At 43.4% G+C, this 16,009-nt stretch overlaps 1 protein-coding gene across 3 annotated transcripts in view; it reads left to right on the top strand.

The window, feature by feature from the left end:
- Positions 1-16,009, top strand: part of gosr1 (golgi SNAP receptor complex member 1) — a gene marked incomplete at its 5' end in the record, with an annotated part of 49,314 nt that overhangs the window by 13,958 nt on the left and 19,347 nt on the right. For all 3 annotated transcript variants that reach the window (XM_084065049.1, XM_084065050.1, XM_084065051.1), the window contains one exon: positions 5,536-5,610. In XM_084065049.1, the coding sequence (XP_083921175.1) occupies positions 5,536-5,610 (75 nt within the window). The remainder of the gene's footprint in view (positions 1-5,535; positions 5,611-16,009) is intronic.

Here is a 16,009-nt window from a genome sequence, read left to right as displayed (position 1 = left end):
TGCTGACCCTACCATCGGCCTAATGATGACTAATGAGCAAGTGGCAACGAGGGAGCCCCCTACGCTCTCAGGTGTTGTGGTCATGGTATAGTGGAGAGCTATTGTATTCACACTGTATAAAGCATAAAACTATTTCCTTGACATTCAGCTTTTCCGTAAGTCAAAGAAAGGAATTTAGATAACAGTGAAAATGTGAACACTGCCACTGCTTGAACAATTGACTAGAATGCTTGACATTGGCAGATTTTTCAAAGGCTCGATCTGTTTGTTGCTCCCTCATCAATGTAGCTGCTTGTGTTTAGAGCATTAGGACTTTGGGCTGACTTTGGGTCATGGGCTGTAAATCAATAAAGGCAGTTTGGTAAACTACAATAGCACGATATTGGCCTCCTCAACTATAAGAGGAATGGGAACATAAAAATAGTTTCGTCAAATTTCTGTCCACAGAAAAAAATATGCTTTAATGATTAATTATGTACAGCCTACAGCAGCGGCGCCCACACTTTTTAAACTTGACAACTACTTTTTAAAATGACCAGCTCAACAAGATCTACCCCAAAAGATGATTATCCCATTGCTGAAAACCTGAGGGGGCTTTGGAATAGCCCTTCAAAATGGGGGGGAGCCTTCCTCCCATTCTGTATGGAAGTGATAGGGTCATGATTCACCAGGACCCTGGATGGCTTGATTCTAGGCTTAAAATAATTGATATAAATATTTTTGGAAATGTAAATGGGGAAAATGCATTGACTATTTTGGAGTGGAACAAGAAAATGCCCTGTAGAAGCTGTGAAGGTAGCTGACAGGCCCTTCTTGATGTCAATCTATCAAGTCACCTTAATCCAAGTAGCAGCTACTAAAAAGAGGAGTTTTGTGATTTTTGTTTATAATTATTTTTTAGATATTTTAAATATAATGTTTTAGGGGCATGTCATGTGGTCTACCTGCACAGCCTTTGTGATCTACTGGTAGATCACAATCTACCTTTTGGGCACCCCTGGCCTACAGTATGTAAGGCTTGAAACAGGGCTGGCACCTGGGCAAATCTGCAACCAAAAGCATTCCTGCTAATGAGCCGGAGTTTAACTTCAGAGTAGGAGGAGACAGAGCTGTGATGTAGCATGTAGAATGCTTTCAATAAGTGGCAGATAGACAGTATTAGACTAAACTTAATTGTGAGACCACACACTTCCTCTATTGCCACAAGAACATCATTATTTTGTTGCGTAGTCTTGATTAATATATGTTCCATTTGCTTTTAAGGGCCAATATAGGAATAGGAACTTGAATGGCTAAGTTCAGTTGTCAGGTTCAGTTGGCAAATCAAACTGCCATGCACTGATGAGCAGGCAGTTCTTTTGAATTTGGTTACACATCTCCATTTTGAGTGCGCTCATTTTCAGATTCTGTACATAAGAATATTATTTGATAGTGCATGCCGTAATAGAAGAGTACAGATTGAAAGGTATTGGTACCCTACATCAGTGTTCACAGGCCCCTATTGGTGCACAATAGGGGTGATACACAATGATGCTTATTGCTGACAGTGGATACCATACAACCAATGCATCGTCATATCGAGCAAACACGCCAAAGCGGCAACGTGAAATGATCACTTCCCCTTTCATGTTAAATACAGACGTACAGGGTTGCTATGAATGGAACTCTTATGTGTTGTGTCATCTGATGACTTAAGTAGAAATAGGAACAGTTATTTGTGTAAAGGCAATAAGAGTTTTTGCTCATTACATTTATAGTCTTTCCTACACTGCAAAAACTACAATTCTAATGGACCCCCATGAGTCCATTTATAATCTGGATAAACTGTGATTGAATTCTCCCAATGAATTGACGACACACTACAGGCTTAGAGTTTGGTGCAGCATTGTCTTTGGACTGGCAAGCAGCCAGCCCATCACTGCTGTTGAAGTCAATGAAACCTGGCTGGACCGACTGGGCTTGAGTTTGGTTCAATATTTTATGTTTGGCCTTGCACCTGACACCTGAGATATTGTTAAATGTTACTGAACATTATTATTTGCTTTCCACTCGGCAGATTTAGTTTAAGTCTGGCATGCAAGGTATGCTCCTCGACTCGGGTACTAAATGCCCATGCTGCAGTGATGTCTACCGTTAACTGAGGTACTGTAGCTAGAGGGCAGCATTGTTCTCTAGGATTCAGTTTTCCTTTTGGTAAAGCACCCAGGCATAAACACATTCTATCTTTCAATGCTACTGCCCGCCTTGACTACAGAAGCTGCCTAAATACCTGCACTGAGCTCAGAACTACAGCTGCCGGTACTGTGACGCTAAATGACAGCTAGTCCATGATTTACATTGGTGCCCTTTTTGAATAAACCTCCTTCAAACAATAGGAGTGCTAGGACTTGCTAGGGCAGTTGCCACTCTGGCTGCCCGGCTAACTACTGAATATTATTTACCATGTTCGTTTTTGATTCGGTTGGTATGGTTGTGTGCGGTAGGTGGTATATGAGTGTTTGTATGCTGTATCGTTTGAACGATTCGGTGCTCTTTTTTCCTCCTACCCCCTTTCTTTTACGTGCTCTAGTCAAACAGGAGGGTGGGGCTATGTTAAATGGTCAGAATTCCAGCAGGGCATATGAGGGGGCAGCTGCTAAGGATGCTGAGTGTAAAGCGTTGCATCCAGCAGGAGGAGAGATGTGGAATTGTGAATGAGAGTAGATGTAGAATGACTGTCTCAGTGGATGATGGCTCAGACGTAGAGCATTCTGCCGCCTTATTAACATGAAATTGCGTGGAGCCATGAATATTCGGATGTAATCAATGCAATGTCACATACATAATGTAACAAATGTAGAGAGATGGTGAGGAACAGGGTGAGGGTACCATTCATTATTTATTAAACATTTCAGACTGCCCATGCTGTAGCTGTTACTTCTTTGTTTTTTAAATAAGTGCACATTCATGTAGCTTGTTTTTTTTTAAACGGATTGATTCTTGCTGCTGGATTTTATTTTTTGTACTCAACCCCTTAGATCAGGGGATACAGACACAGAAATGTGGTGGGTCCTGTACTCGTCTCCTCTCTTTCTCTTCTTCTCTGTTCCTTTTCTCATCCTCCATGCAGCTCATATTTATTATTTATGCTGGTCTAAATGCTTTTGTGTAAGGGAGGTTGCTGGAGCAAGAGAGAATAAGGAACAAAGAGGGTTGGAGGATTTTAGAATTCTGAATGACTGACCAAATTTCTACTATTCTTAAAGGGCAAGACCGCTTTGGTAGAGGTTTGGGTTGTGTAGTAAACTTGCCATGATCTAACTCCAATGGACAAGAAATCAAAAATAATTGCTCCATTGATTAGAAATTGAATTCAAAATATGCACCTAATTGACTTACATTGTACAGTGAAACAGCTCTCAAAGTCAGTCTTTTAGCCTGTAAACGAACACAAACTAAGCTGATTCAGACAATATAGAACATTGTCTTTTTAATAGAAACTAGACCATACCCGGTCGGCGCAGCGCATCCGTGGGGGGATATGCGCACATGATCTGGCAACACGGGAGGCAGTTCGTCCCATAGCTGGGCAGCCCCGTAACCATGGCGACAGTGTTTGACACAAAAACGCGAATAAGAAGCTGAGATTTGATGAAATTGAAAAACGGGCTTCACAGTTGCGTTCAGATGGTAATGGTCAATTACCTGTGTGCAAAATCAGAGCAATTGGTCCAGCCAGTGAGGAGAACCGGGTATCTTCACTCACGTACTCACCACCACTACAGAGGTTACTAGAATTATAGTAGGATAGTAGGATGTCAACTTCCTGTTGATTTTACTATTTGAAGATCCGGATCCACCGATCCAGTCTGGGTTTTCTTCCTAATAAAAATAGCTAAATCAACAGGAAACTGACATTTTTATAATAAAAAAAGTACTGGGTTTGGTGACTCGTCGTTCTCCGAGGTGGTGGGAGGGACTTTCGGAAGTGTGGCCACTGGGCACCTCTTCCTTCTGACAGCTCTCAACATAGACCCTTTCAGTGTATAGTTGCATTGGCAAATATTTTCACTATTCAACTATTACACAATTAAATTGAGACAAAGTAGAGCCCATTGTGTTACTCTTCTTTTAACTTACTACCAGGTGATGTAAAAAAAAACGATATTATTGTCACCATTTCTTTCTCAACTTTTTATAATTGAATGAATATTTGAATATTAAAATAGTCAAGCATACCCTATACATTTTATTGTATACAGATCCTTCTAAATATTGAATATCGTGGAAAAGTTAATTTCCTTCCGTAATATAATTAAAAAAGTGAAACGTTCATATATTCTATATTCATTGCGCATAAAGTGAAATATTCAAAACCTTTTTTTGTTTTAATCTTGATGATTATGCACACAGCTCATGAACATCTAAAATCCATATCTCAAAATATTTGAATATTACATGAGACCACTCAAAAAAAAGATTTATAATACATAAATGTCGACCATCTGAAAAGTGTCTAAAGTTATTTATGCACTCAATACTTGGTCTGGACTACTTTTGAACAATTATTTGATCAATGCGGCATGGCATGGAGGTGATCAGCCTGTGGCACTGTTGAGGTGTTATGGAAGCCCAGGTTTGCTTTGATAGCAGCCGTAAGCTCATTTGTATTGTGTATTGTCTCTCACCTTCCTCTGACAATACAACATAGATTCTCTGTGGGGTTCAGGTCAGGCCAGTTGGCTGGTCAGTTAAGCACAGTAATACCATGGTCAGTACACCAATTACTGCTAGTTTTGCCACTGTGGCAGTTGCCAAGTCCTGCTGGAAAAGGAAATCAGCAGGTTTCTATATGTTGGCATATAATAGAGATCCAGTTGTCCAGAGCCACAGATCCGACCGCCAAGCCCAAATATGGTCATGATGTGCATATATGGAACCGACCGACTTAAAGCTCGGCATCGGCAAGGACTGAAGGGAGTGCGGTGACCAGACCCACCGATCCAACCGATATACCCATATATGGGCATGCCAATATATGGGTATATACTGATGACATCAGGGATTTGCATGGACATGAAAGTGACAAGAACTGATGGATACAGAGATCTCCATATATGGACATAAAAGGGACACAGACAGACAGGTACAATGGGTACTCTGACAAAGCACATGACTCAGACATATCGGCGGTGAGACGTAGATTTGAGGGTCCGGACCTCTAATAAAGTTAAAAGGACGGCAGTGGCTCAGGCCTCTGGGAACTGGAAGGTTCCTGGTACGATCCCTGGCTCATCCTGTTATGTCAAAGTGTCCTTGAGCTAGACACTGAATCCTTCAATCTGCTCCTGATGAGCAGATTGATGCTTTGCCAGGTTGCCCGCATTGTCGGTATGTGAAGGTGTGTATGTGAGGCATACGTTGTAAAGCACTTTGAGTGGTTGGAAGACTAGAAAAGCACTTTATAAATCTATTTACAATTTATACTGTCAAACCAGCTAATAGAGCCCATGTTTGTTTGTTAATCATTGTGTATATCAAACATGTCTTCCCTAGGACATACAAGAGTGGCTCCGGAGTAAACAACAGAAGAACGGAGCTGTTCCTGAAGGAGCATGAACACCTGAGAAAGTAAGTTCCAACACTCCTACGTTTGTTCCATCTTCATATATTGACTTGATTAAAGCTACAAAGCATACGGCATACACACATTCAAACTACAGCAAATGTAGCAGAACATCTACTTTCTCGCCACCTTAGTTCTTATCCAGCTATCTAGAGTGAATATGGCATAGACTCAACTGACATGAATATATATATATATACAGTATATATATATTTACTGAAGTGATGTAACTAACTAGACACTAAAATGGCATACAATGATGTAAATGTTGATTGTGATATGACAGTATGCTCACAGTAACTGCTGTGTAAGCTGTTACCAATTCCACAACCAGGTGAAGGTCAATAGCGGAGGAAATGAATTGTGGACATTATTTTGCTTCATCCTCAATTGTTTCTAGCCATTCCACGATTTGTGGCAATCTAAATAAACTAAAGTAGTATGAAGAGTGTCACCAATCACACAAATGTGCAAGTTATATTGTGTTCCCATACTCTGCCATAGAAATGGATGAAAGTGCTATCTAACTATATACATGCCGACCAACTTCCGCACCCTCGGTGTCCACACCCCACAGCTCTGTTATCGACTAAACAACGCACCGCCAGACCACATCTCGCCAACTGAGTCGCCACGCCGGCCGCGCTGAATTTACGCCTCGCGTAGGGGACATCTCACTGCTCACTGCACCTTTTCCACCGCGCAACATAATTAATTCTACTCACCAAATGTCGGACAAAACGGAAGGGGAGCCAGCTTCGTACCGTTTACCGTGCGCACGACCTCATCACCACAACAGCACGCAGCCGCTGCGGGTTATTTTTTCCTTTTTTTCCAAACTTTTTTTTTGGTCACCATTTTCTCCAGGCACCATTTCTGGTGTAACGTCGGGTGTTTCTTTTCACCAGCCAATCACCTTTCACGTTGCCACGTCCGTTGCCACGTCGCGCTGACGTACGCTAAACAAGCGCTGCCGTGCGCACAATGCAAACGAGCCCAAAGGCGCGCAAAAATAAGCCGACCATTGCTTAGACACAAAGTCACACCTGGCAACGCAGCCTACGCCAATCATGTGTGAGAGATCTACAAGCTATGGGGCAGAGACGCCACCGTATCTTAGCAACAACTACAGCGCTCACTCTCATTGGTCGTGTCACGCTAAGAGCAGTCTCCAGACAATGGCATCGCAGAAAGCTTGCTGTTACTGCTGTAGCCATCACAGGCAGTTGCAGCACGACGGACAGGGCGCTGTGATAGCTGCCATGTCGCTAACGCTAACCTGCTTGTCATGCCTGCAGCGGCTGTGCAATCACTTTGTCAACAATGCACGTTCGTGTGGTGAATGTCTATATTGCTGCTCAGTTCGTCCATTGTAGATGGTGTATGTTTGTGTGTGTCTTCTGGAGAACTATGTAACTCCACAGCAACTACAGTAACTAACGTAATGGCAGGACCGCCCCCTGCAACGCATGTTAGGCTGCATTATGGTCATGTAGTAATTTCAGATAATTTCGCTCCGATTAGAGCAGTGTTTATCAACCCTTTCACGCCGCCCCCCCCCCCCCCCCCCCCCCCAAATACACGTACTTGATCTGGGACCCCCCCCCCATTCTGTTTGACTCCGTTCCACAAGTACATATTGTGAAAATAGCCGATCTACAAGCTCGAAACGCCTCACGTTGAGAGGCTTTGTAAGCTTGGAGATCGGCTATTTTCTACATGATTGCCTCTTTCTTACATTCTTTGCCAATGTGGCCCATGTTTTCATAGCATAGTTTATTGACTACTTCTGTTGCAGAAATGGCCATTTCCTTTACTTTCGGTTTTTTATTGTCTCCGCCAGGCCGAAAGGCATGGCGCAAGACTATGTTTCACCCCCTGTCCGTCCGTCTGTGATAGCTAATCTCTCACATCGTTGACTTGATCGCAGCAAAATAACAGCCCGATGTGGAGAGTCAGTGAGAGCTGGATAAACGACGTAAAATGTGTCAAAAGGAGTCTGTACGGCTGTCGATAAATGAACACATGACGTCGGTGGAAGAGGAGATATTGTGTCTTTTGGACAAACAGCAGCGTGGTGCTGATGTTTGTTGTGTGAAGCAGCTTAATGTCAGAGTGTTTGTGTTGGAGCGCCTCAGTGCGGCTGCAGAGTTCATGTGCAACCTCTTCCAGAGAGACACAGACACACTAGAAACTCTGCTGGGGAAAAAAAAAACTGCTGGGCATTGACTTTCCTATGGACATTGATCTACACACTGCAGGTATATCTGCTACACACACAACATCAAACTACACACTGCAGGTATGATGCAGCGTTTGCATTACAGCCAGCATGCCAGCGTAGTTCCCATATGGTTTCAAGGTGGCCTAAACCATATGGACCCCATGTCAGCAATGTCAGCGGCATCCACTTCAGTCCCAACTGCGATGCCCATGCAGGCTATAAGTAGCTTCTACCTGGCCCTTAGGTGGGCCCCAACTAGCCATGTTTATGTGGGACCAAGGCGGGTCCTAACTGGGTTTGCCCATGCAGGCTTTAACTGGGTTCTACCTGGGCCCTAGGTGTACCCTAACCAACCACAGTGCAGTGCCCATCGCTCCAATTGTTGTGACGTCAGGGCTCTCAATACTGCACATTGGTGGAGGAGGAGGGGCCGCAGGGCGACCGCACACATCGCTGAACCAATGGTAGCCCACGGATGTTTCCTCTGTGGATTTACAATCTGCCCCTCTATGCCACATATCATCCGCACTACAGGGTCTTCACTGACCCAGCCACGGCCCCACTGACCCTCATGACGCTACGCCACTTAAACGTGCCGCAGCATGCGCTGGGTTGCCAGGTTTGCACAGCCTGCGCCAGAAACAAGCAACCACCTTCATGAAAAAAAAAAAAACACCAAAATGGTCCGCAATGTTCCAGGGGTGTCCCCGCGCGTCCCAACACTCCACAGGGGCTCCGCGGACCATCAGGGGGTCCGCGGACCCCCTGTGGACCCCCTGAAACATAACAAATATTATTTCTTCAAATTTTTTCCTTTTTCAAAAAAACTTTTCCACAGTTTCACTCCGGCGATTTGGGTCCCCCAATATACACACGGCCACGCTGGGCCCCGTGCGCGGCTGGGGTTGAGGGGGGCGTAGCCCCCCGAAACTCTAGTTTAAAATAAATGCCTTTTTTCCTCTGGCTTGGGGCTTGATGGAATGCCCAACGCGTTTACTCTAACAAAAATCCTTCACCGGGGTATTCATTTGGTCAGTCAGTGTACCTTAAGTGTTTTTCTTTTCTCTCAATCTTTCAAACCATGAGTTGGCTTTTTTTCTGGGTCTGTGTTAGTGATTGAAAGTAGACCATAGGTGGTAGGTCCAGTTCTCCAGTGCCGTGTACCCTCTCTTGGCAAAGCAGCTGCCACCAGTAATAAAGCTATCAAGGCTTGTGCAATGCTGGGATTACTCATCTTGATGAGGGCTGCTCAGTCATTTGGAATAACCCATTGCCTCCTCTGTTGCTGCTACTTGCTTGGTAAGCACTGGCAATCAAAGTCTCTCTCTCGCTCTCTCTCGCTCTCTCTCTCTCTCTCTCTCTCTCTCTCTCTCTCTCTCTCTCTCTCTCTCTCTCTCTCTCTCTCTGCGCCTCACTCTCTCGCTCTTTCTAGCACCCTGCTCTCTTTACCACCCACACCCACTCTATTTCCCCCTGTCCTCTCTACCACCCCTGCCCAATCTCTCTCTCTCTCTTGCCCCTGCTACTCTATCTACACACTTTCTTTGTTTTTCTCTAGTGACCACTTATGGGAAGTTGTGTTTTTTCTTTATCTTTTTTAAGCTGCACTTTCAGTCTAGAGGTAGTTTTGTTCCCACAGTGCATATGTATATATTCCTGCAGTTAACCACATGGTAATAAATCCTAAAGGTCAAAGCATCGCAGTTTGCCCTTTCTTTTTTTTCCTAGGTATTCTTGTAAGCCTTGGCTGGTCAGTCATATTAAATGAATAGTTGATGATACATACCCTCATACTGTAGTTTTACCCTCATAGCTTCCTTTGGCTTTCTCCCAATATGAACAGCATGTGATGTTGAAATTCTAGCTGTCATTATTTGCGTACCTGTGCAGCCATGTGTGTGTGAGTGTGAGGTGTGAGAGGCGTTCTACAGTATGTGTGAAGTAAAGCTGGATGTCAGCAGGGGGCACACACCAGAAATAAACCACCCAGCAGTGTTCATCATGGCTGACGCTGAATGGCCTTGAAGAGCCTCATCAGAGTCAATAAATGGGGCATGAAAACTATCAACCAGTCTGAGCGGTCCCCCTTTGAAATTGGTTCAACATTTATTTTCTGCCACAGACTGAAAGGAGTAATGCCTTATGTGTCACATCTAGGAAAAATGTGGTTTCAACTTCAGTCTTCAGTCAAAATAATATTGAAATCATAACGACTGAGTTTCCACCTGTAATCTCATTTGTGTTCAGAAAAGTAAGTGTATTATATTCCAGTGGTTTTCAAACCTTTGGTGCTGAAGGCACACCAAAAGACAAGTCAAAATCTTAAGGCAAACCTATATTTGTAGCTCAGTCGGTAGAGCTATCGCCTTAGGACCACAAGGTCATGGGTTCGTTCCCGGGCACCGCCAACTCAGCGTATGAGTAGCACGGCTTGGGTGCGGCAAGTCGTGCGGTAAGTACTGGGAGTTGTTGGTAGGTGTTGCGCTCCACCTCAGCAATCCATCTCCCAGGGGTGTAGCGCATTGGAACGGGGATAGACTTTCAGTTCAATTCTTGGCTGATACTGACAAGCCTCTCTCCGACCTACTTAGTACTTACTTACTTACACCTATATTCATATCCATGCAAAATTGCCCCTGTAACACATGTTATCACTCTTATAAATGTCTGTAAATGTTTATTTTTTGAGCGGTGTAGCCGCTCCTATAAGTGGGGTTGGGACCCATACCCATCCGTCGTGAAAATTCTTCTTTAGTCTTTCGCTGTACTCTGATTGGCTGATAAGTATTCAGACCACTTTGTGATTGGCTAGCGAGACGCATGATGAAATTCATAACCTATAAATATCACCACGCACTTCAAATAAATGCTTTTGAAGTGAGCTTCCATCACTGTGATGACCTTAAATAACACCGCTCACTTCACACTGGGTGTGATTTCTGGGCGGTGTAACCGCCCCTATATGTGAGGTTGGGACATTGACATTTGCTGCACTGTGATTGGCCACCCATTGTACCCCCCTAACCCTGCACTGTGATTGGCCACCCATTGTACACCCCTAACCCCTACACATTCAATGCAAATCTATACTTCTCTTTAAGTGAGCTTCCATCACTGTGATGACCACTAGCTGCACTGTGATTCTATTGGCTGACTCTATTCAGCGCTGTGATTGGCTAGCGAGACACATGACACATGTGCATAGTCCTATAAATAGGACTATGCACTTAAAAAAAACACATTTATGGTTTATTTATTCAGGTGCTGGCCGTGTCTCACTTTCTTTCACTGAATGAGATGGGCCCTGAACAGGGGTCATCAATATGTCCATACATGGACAAATGTGTCCGTGGCCAGACTTGTGCTTGTCCGTGGCAGGGCTGGGATGCTTTTCAGCAGTGGTGGAAAAAAAAGGTCCCTCAACCCACTTTGAGGACCACAGCACTAGTAGCATACATTTAAGGTACTGCAAGCCGGCATGGCGATGAACCCTGGCCCTGGAGAGACCTGCCCATGTAGAGTACACGCACGCACGCATGCACGCACGCACGCACGCGCACACACGCACGCACGCACGCACGCACGCACGCACGCACGCACGCACGCACGCACGCACGCACGCACGCACGCACGCACACACACAGTGTAAATCATACCTGTACACATGAGGTGTACTCTGCATTGTATGCCAGTCCAGCTAGGGCAAAAAAATCTAAAGCATCAGGCAATGTCCTTTTGTTTAGTAAAACAGAAGAACTGCATTGAATACTGACAGGGACATTAATTAAGAAATACAAGACTGGAACAGCACAGGCTAGGGGGAAACATCGCACAGCCTTTCTCTCATGTTATCTGTAACCATCCACTTGCTGTAGAAATCCAGCTTGCTGCATGCCAGTCCAGTTGAACTGAACAGGATACTGCTAATTCCGTTAGCTTACTAAACCACAGCCCATCTAACAGGGCTTCCCCAGACCAATGACAGAGATTGGACAGGGAGAGTGGCTGGTAGGAGATGGGGATTAGGTTACACTTGATTCGTTCTATTAGAGCCAGAGAACAGGAAAGAGGTTCTGAAGAGAAGAGGGTTGAAATGGTTTACTGGCCACAATAATGGTCTAAAGTGGTTTGCTGCAAGTCTCGCTATGAGCCAAGCATGTCCCCCCGCTCTGTCCTGTCTGGGGGAAAAGTTAGAGGAGACTGCGATAAATACTATTACATGTTATCAATTGACTACAAGATATCCATATAAATTATTCAAAAAGCAAGAATGAATTCTATACTTTTACGCAGTTAAATCATGTTGGTACTATAACAGTCTGCTTTACGTTTTGGCCTAGAACTATTGAACCGAAGGTTGTACAATCAAACTTCCTTGGATCATGACACAACTCCCCATATATGCCACAGAAGATTTGGCATTTTCTTCAAAGCACACATTTCAGTCCACATTCTCTCTGGAGTCACGTGATCAAGATGTATCAGTTGGAGTTTTTGTATTCCATTCCTATTGCCTACGATTAAGTTTTCAGGAGGGGCCCATTTAGAAAAATGTGTCTTTAGCCACAAATCATGAGCAGAGCGTCCTATCTTCCCCAAAATGTAATCACACACTCTAAACAACACAGAGCCAAAAGGCGATTTTACTTTCACCTACACTCTAGGTGATGCGGATGCCTATTGCCTACAAACGTCACTATTTGTTGCAGAAATGTTATTTTATTTTTCACCAAATTATGTACAAAATCACAAATGCTCTCATGCATCATGTGACAATGACCATCAAACAGGGTTTGGTTTTCATCCTCCATACCGTTTACCGGTAATTACATTCACAGAATTGTGGGTGGGGCCTATTTCTTAAAAAAAGCGGCATATATCATGAACGCAAAATCCAGTGATCGTTTTGACACCCACGTGTAACTAAATAGAACTCCAAACAAGTATGTTGGTTGGTGCCTTGCCTGGCTGGTTCCGCCATCTGTGTGTGAATGATTGAAGGTGAGGCATACACTTATAAAGTCCTTAGAATGGTTAGAAGACGAGACTATAAATGCAGTCCATTTACCATTTTGCCTTCCTCTCGCTCCCTGCGTTATCTGTATCCTGACATGACTTGGAAGGGCCTTTTTTGCCCCAAACTACAAAGTCAGTGTGATATGACTTTCTTAAGTTAAAAATGTGTCATTTTTGTTGTATGATACGGTCGTGCAACAATTAATTATGCCTGATATTCTGACCTCCTGTCCTTTTTTTTGGAAGACCAGAGGAGGTAATGAGACAGTTTTGGGTTTTTCTTTTTACAGAGCTCTGTTATGTGATCAGATGTTAATGTGGCCTTGTTGTCTCTCCCCATATTCCATCTTTTTTTGCCTTAACCCATTAACACATTGAGTGCCAAAAACGGTCCGGACCGTTTTTCATAATCCAAACAAGGTGTGCCAAAAACGGTTATGGCCGTTTATGGGAAAAAATATAAAAAAAACATATATACCGTATATATAATTTTACGAAGATTTAGACTCCAATCCACTTCCTTGTTAAGTTATGACTTCTAAAGCCTGTATCTCGGCTCCTGTGTACTTTTTGTTTTTACGATGTATTTTCGACTATTTTCAACTGGCTGCAACTATGGAACGGATTACCGAATGTTTTTAATCTTTTTCCCCGGATTGTACGAGACCTCTATGTGTGTAATGAGGGTATCATCGTGAGGACGGTGATCACTGAAAATGTTTTGTGACTACTTGAAAAAGGTCCAAAAATGGTTAAAAATCCAGGCACTGGAGGTAGCCTGTTTTGAAAAACCCCTGGCACTCAATGTGTTAAGACCTGAGGCCGCGTCTAAAAAAATCTTAATCCTAAAAAAAAAATATTAAAAAATATTAAAAAATAATTTTCACGATTTTTGAATAGCCAAAGTGACATAGATGCGTTCCAGGTCTTAATGGGTTAAATGTGTTCATGAATAAATAAATTAGTCCATTAAGAGTCCATTGTGGAACTGTTCTAATGGTTGCGGTCACCATGGTGATTAGGACTTACTGTAAAACAGAAAAAGGTTTTTCTCACTTTGCGTCTTTGACACACTGGCTTTCCTCTCTCTCTCTCTCTCTCTCTCTGTCTGTCTGTCTGTCTGTCTGTCTGTCTGTCTGTCTGTCTGTCTGTCTCTGTGTGCCCCATCATATCACTGCCCTCCTCCATCCAGTCATTGTCATTCCAATCTAAAATGTGTTCTTTGACTGCTATCTCCCATATTAATACCCATTTCCTTCCCTATCAGCATCTCCATGTTCCATTTTACGTTCAGCCCAGCTCTCGCTTCCTATATTTGATGATTATCCATTTCAGGTTTTTATCACTAATACTTACTATCATTCACTCTTGGCTAAAATATTTCTCAGACTACTTCATGCTAAAAGGCCTTGAGTTTGATTCTAATATGTCATGCATAGCTAAATAGAATGTGTGTTTGGGGGGCTAATAGCCCAGTTACTATTGATATTGCTGCTCAACATAAAATATTTGAGTTGGAGCTCCTGGCAGCTAGCAGGGGCTTTTTGACTTGGCAGAGCAGTTTCCAATTCTGTACAAACTACACAGTTTCAAATTTCATACACATATTGTGCCAGATTGTGTCCAGAAGTTGAAATGGTCATGGTCATCAAAAAACGAATTGGAAGAAAAATAATTGCACGTTTAGGTATTAGCTAAAAGTGACATTAAACTTAGAAAAAGACAAGTGGATTCGAAGCACGTTGAGGAATTTTAGTGTTCATGCTATTTATTGGTTGCAGCTCTGAAATGAGTTGGCACAGAATACAGTCAGGGTACATTATACTGCTTGTTAACACATACCCTTATTAAAGCAGCCATATTCAGACTTAGCATGTCGGTATGAAAAGGTATAATGCCCTATAATGCCCTCTGACACACACATTCATTCACTCAGATATTTTTGTAATTCTCCAAGACAGTAATGATACAAGTAAGACGCGCGAACGCGGGAAGCGAACGCAAAACAAAAAAATAATAATGAAAAAAAAGATTTAAAAGAAAGGAACCAATAAAAATGTTTTAAATACCAAAAAAATCTGCGTTAAAAGGAGCATCTTAGAAAAATACAAATTCCCCAAAACTATTTTTTGAATGTTTTTGAACAATTCAACAAAATGTTTGAAGTGCCTGTTTCACCCACTTCCAGGGGGCGGAGCCAAAATCCAAGGCCGAAGTATTTGTTCGTAGACCCCCACTTAGGGGGGGTAGAAAAAGTTTGGGAGCGATTCGGGCACTTTTCATTTAACATGGGGTAACAATGGGGAGTTTTTAGGAGCCTTCTCCGGGGCGTGGCTTCCGGGGGAAGGGGCGGGCTTAAACGCAACCTTGACAGGTGTGTTCAGTTTTCAAAGACCTTTCATTTGATGTATGGTACGTCTATATTGGACATTTACTTGGCTGCACACAGGCAGTGCACACATACTGCACACAGAGAGACAGACAGAGACACTCACAAGCCGAGCACGGTTTCATAGTAAGCTCCACTTGCGCGCCGCTGCGTTCGCAACAAATCATTATGGTTGGTCATTCTTAATACTTTTGACTTAACCACTAGTCCCATGAAATCCTTTTTTCCCTGTGCATCAAATCTCCTCACTTGAAATAGCCGATCCACAAGCTCACAACTCGTCACGTTGCAAGCTTGTAGATTTTCTGTTTTTGCTGAATCTTCACCCTTTGTGACATTACCAAAATCGGGACGCTAGGATTTGTGTGGTTAAGCGGCCCTTTAATCAAGCCTATTGTTCTGAAATAGGTTAGGTAGATGACTTGTGCATTTTGCTTTTTGAATTTTTCACATCCTCTCTGCAGTGGGTATGGATTGACTGCAAGCCTAAGCAGACATATGGCTCATTGTTCTGCAGACCACTCTATTCACTCTATTCTCCCATTCCCCTAATCTCTCACTATTTCTGCCTCTCTACCTCCCTCTCCAAATCTCCTCGTTTTTCTCTCTTTGCTATTGCTTTCTTTCTCTGTCTCTCACTGTCTTTCACACTCATGCAGACCAGTACGTTCTATGCAGCTGGCCCCCTGCCCGCCTAGTGCAGTCACCCGGCGGGTCCCGAGCTGCTGTTTCGCTGAAATGCTAATGTAATCAATACGAGTGGATGGAGGAGAGC

The sequence above is a fragment of the Gymnoscopelus microlampas genome, assembly GCF_963454915.1.
Source record: "Gymnoscopelus microlampas genome assembly, chromosome: 8".
NCBI lineage: Eukaryota > Metazoa > Chordata > Actinopteri > Myctophiformes > Myctophidae > Gymnoscopelus > Gymnoscopelus microlampas.
This window is presented reverse-complemented; position numbering and strand designations above follow the sequence as displayed.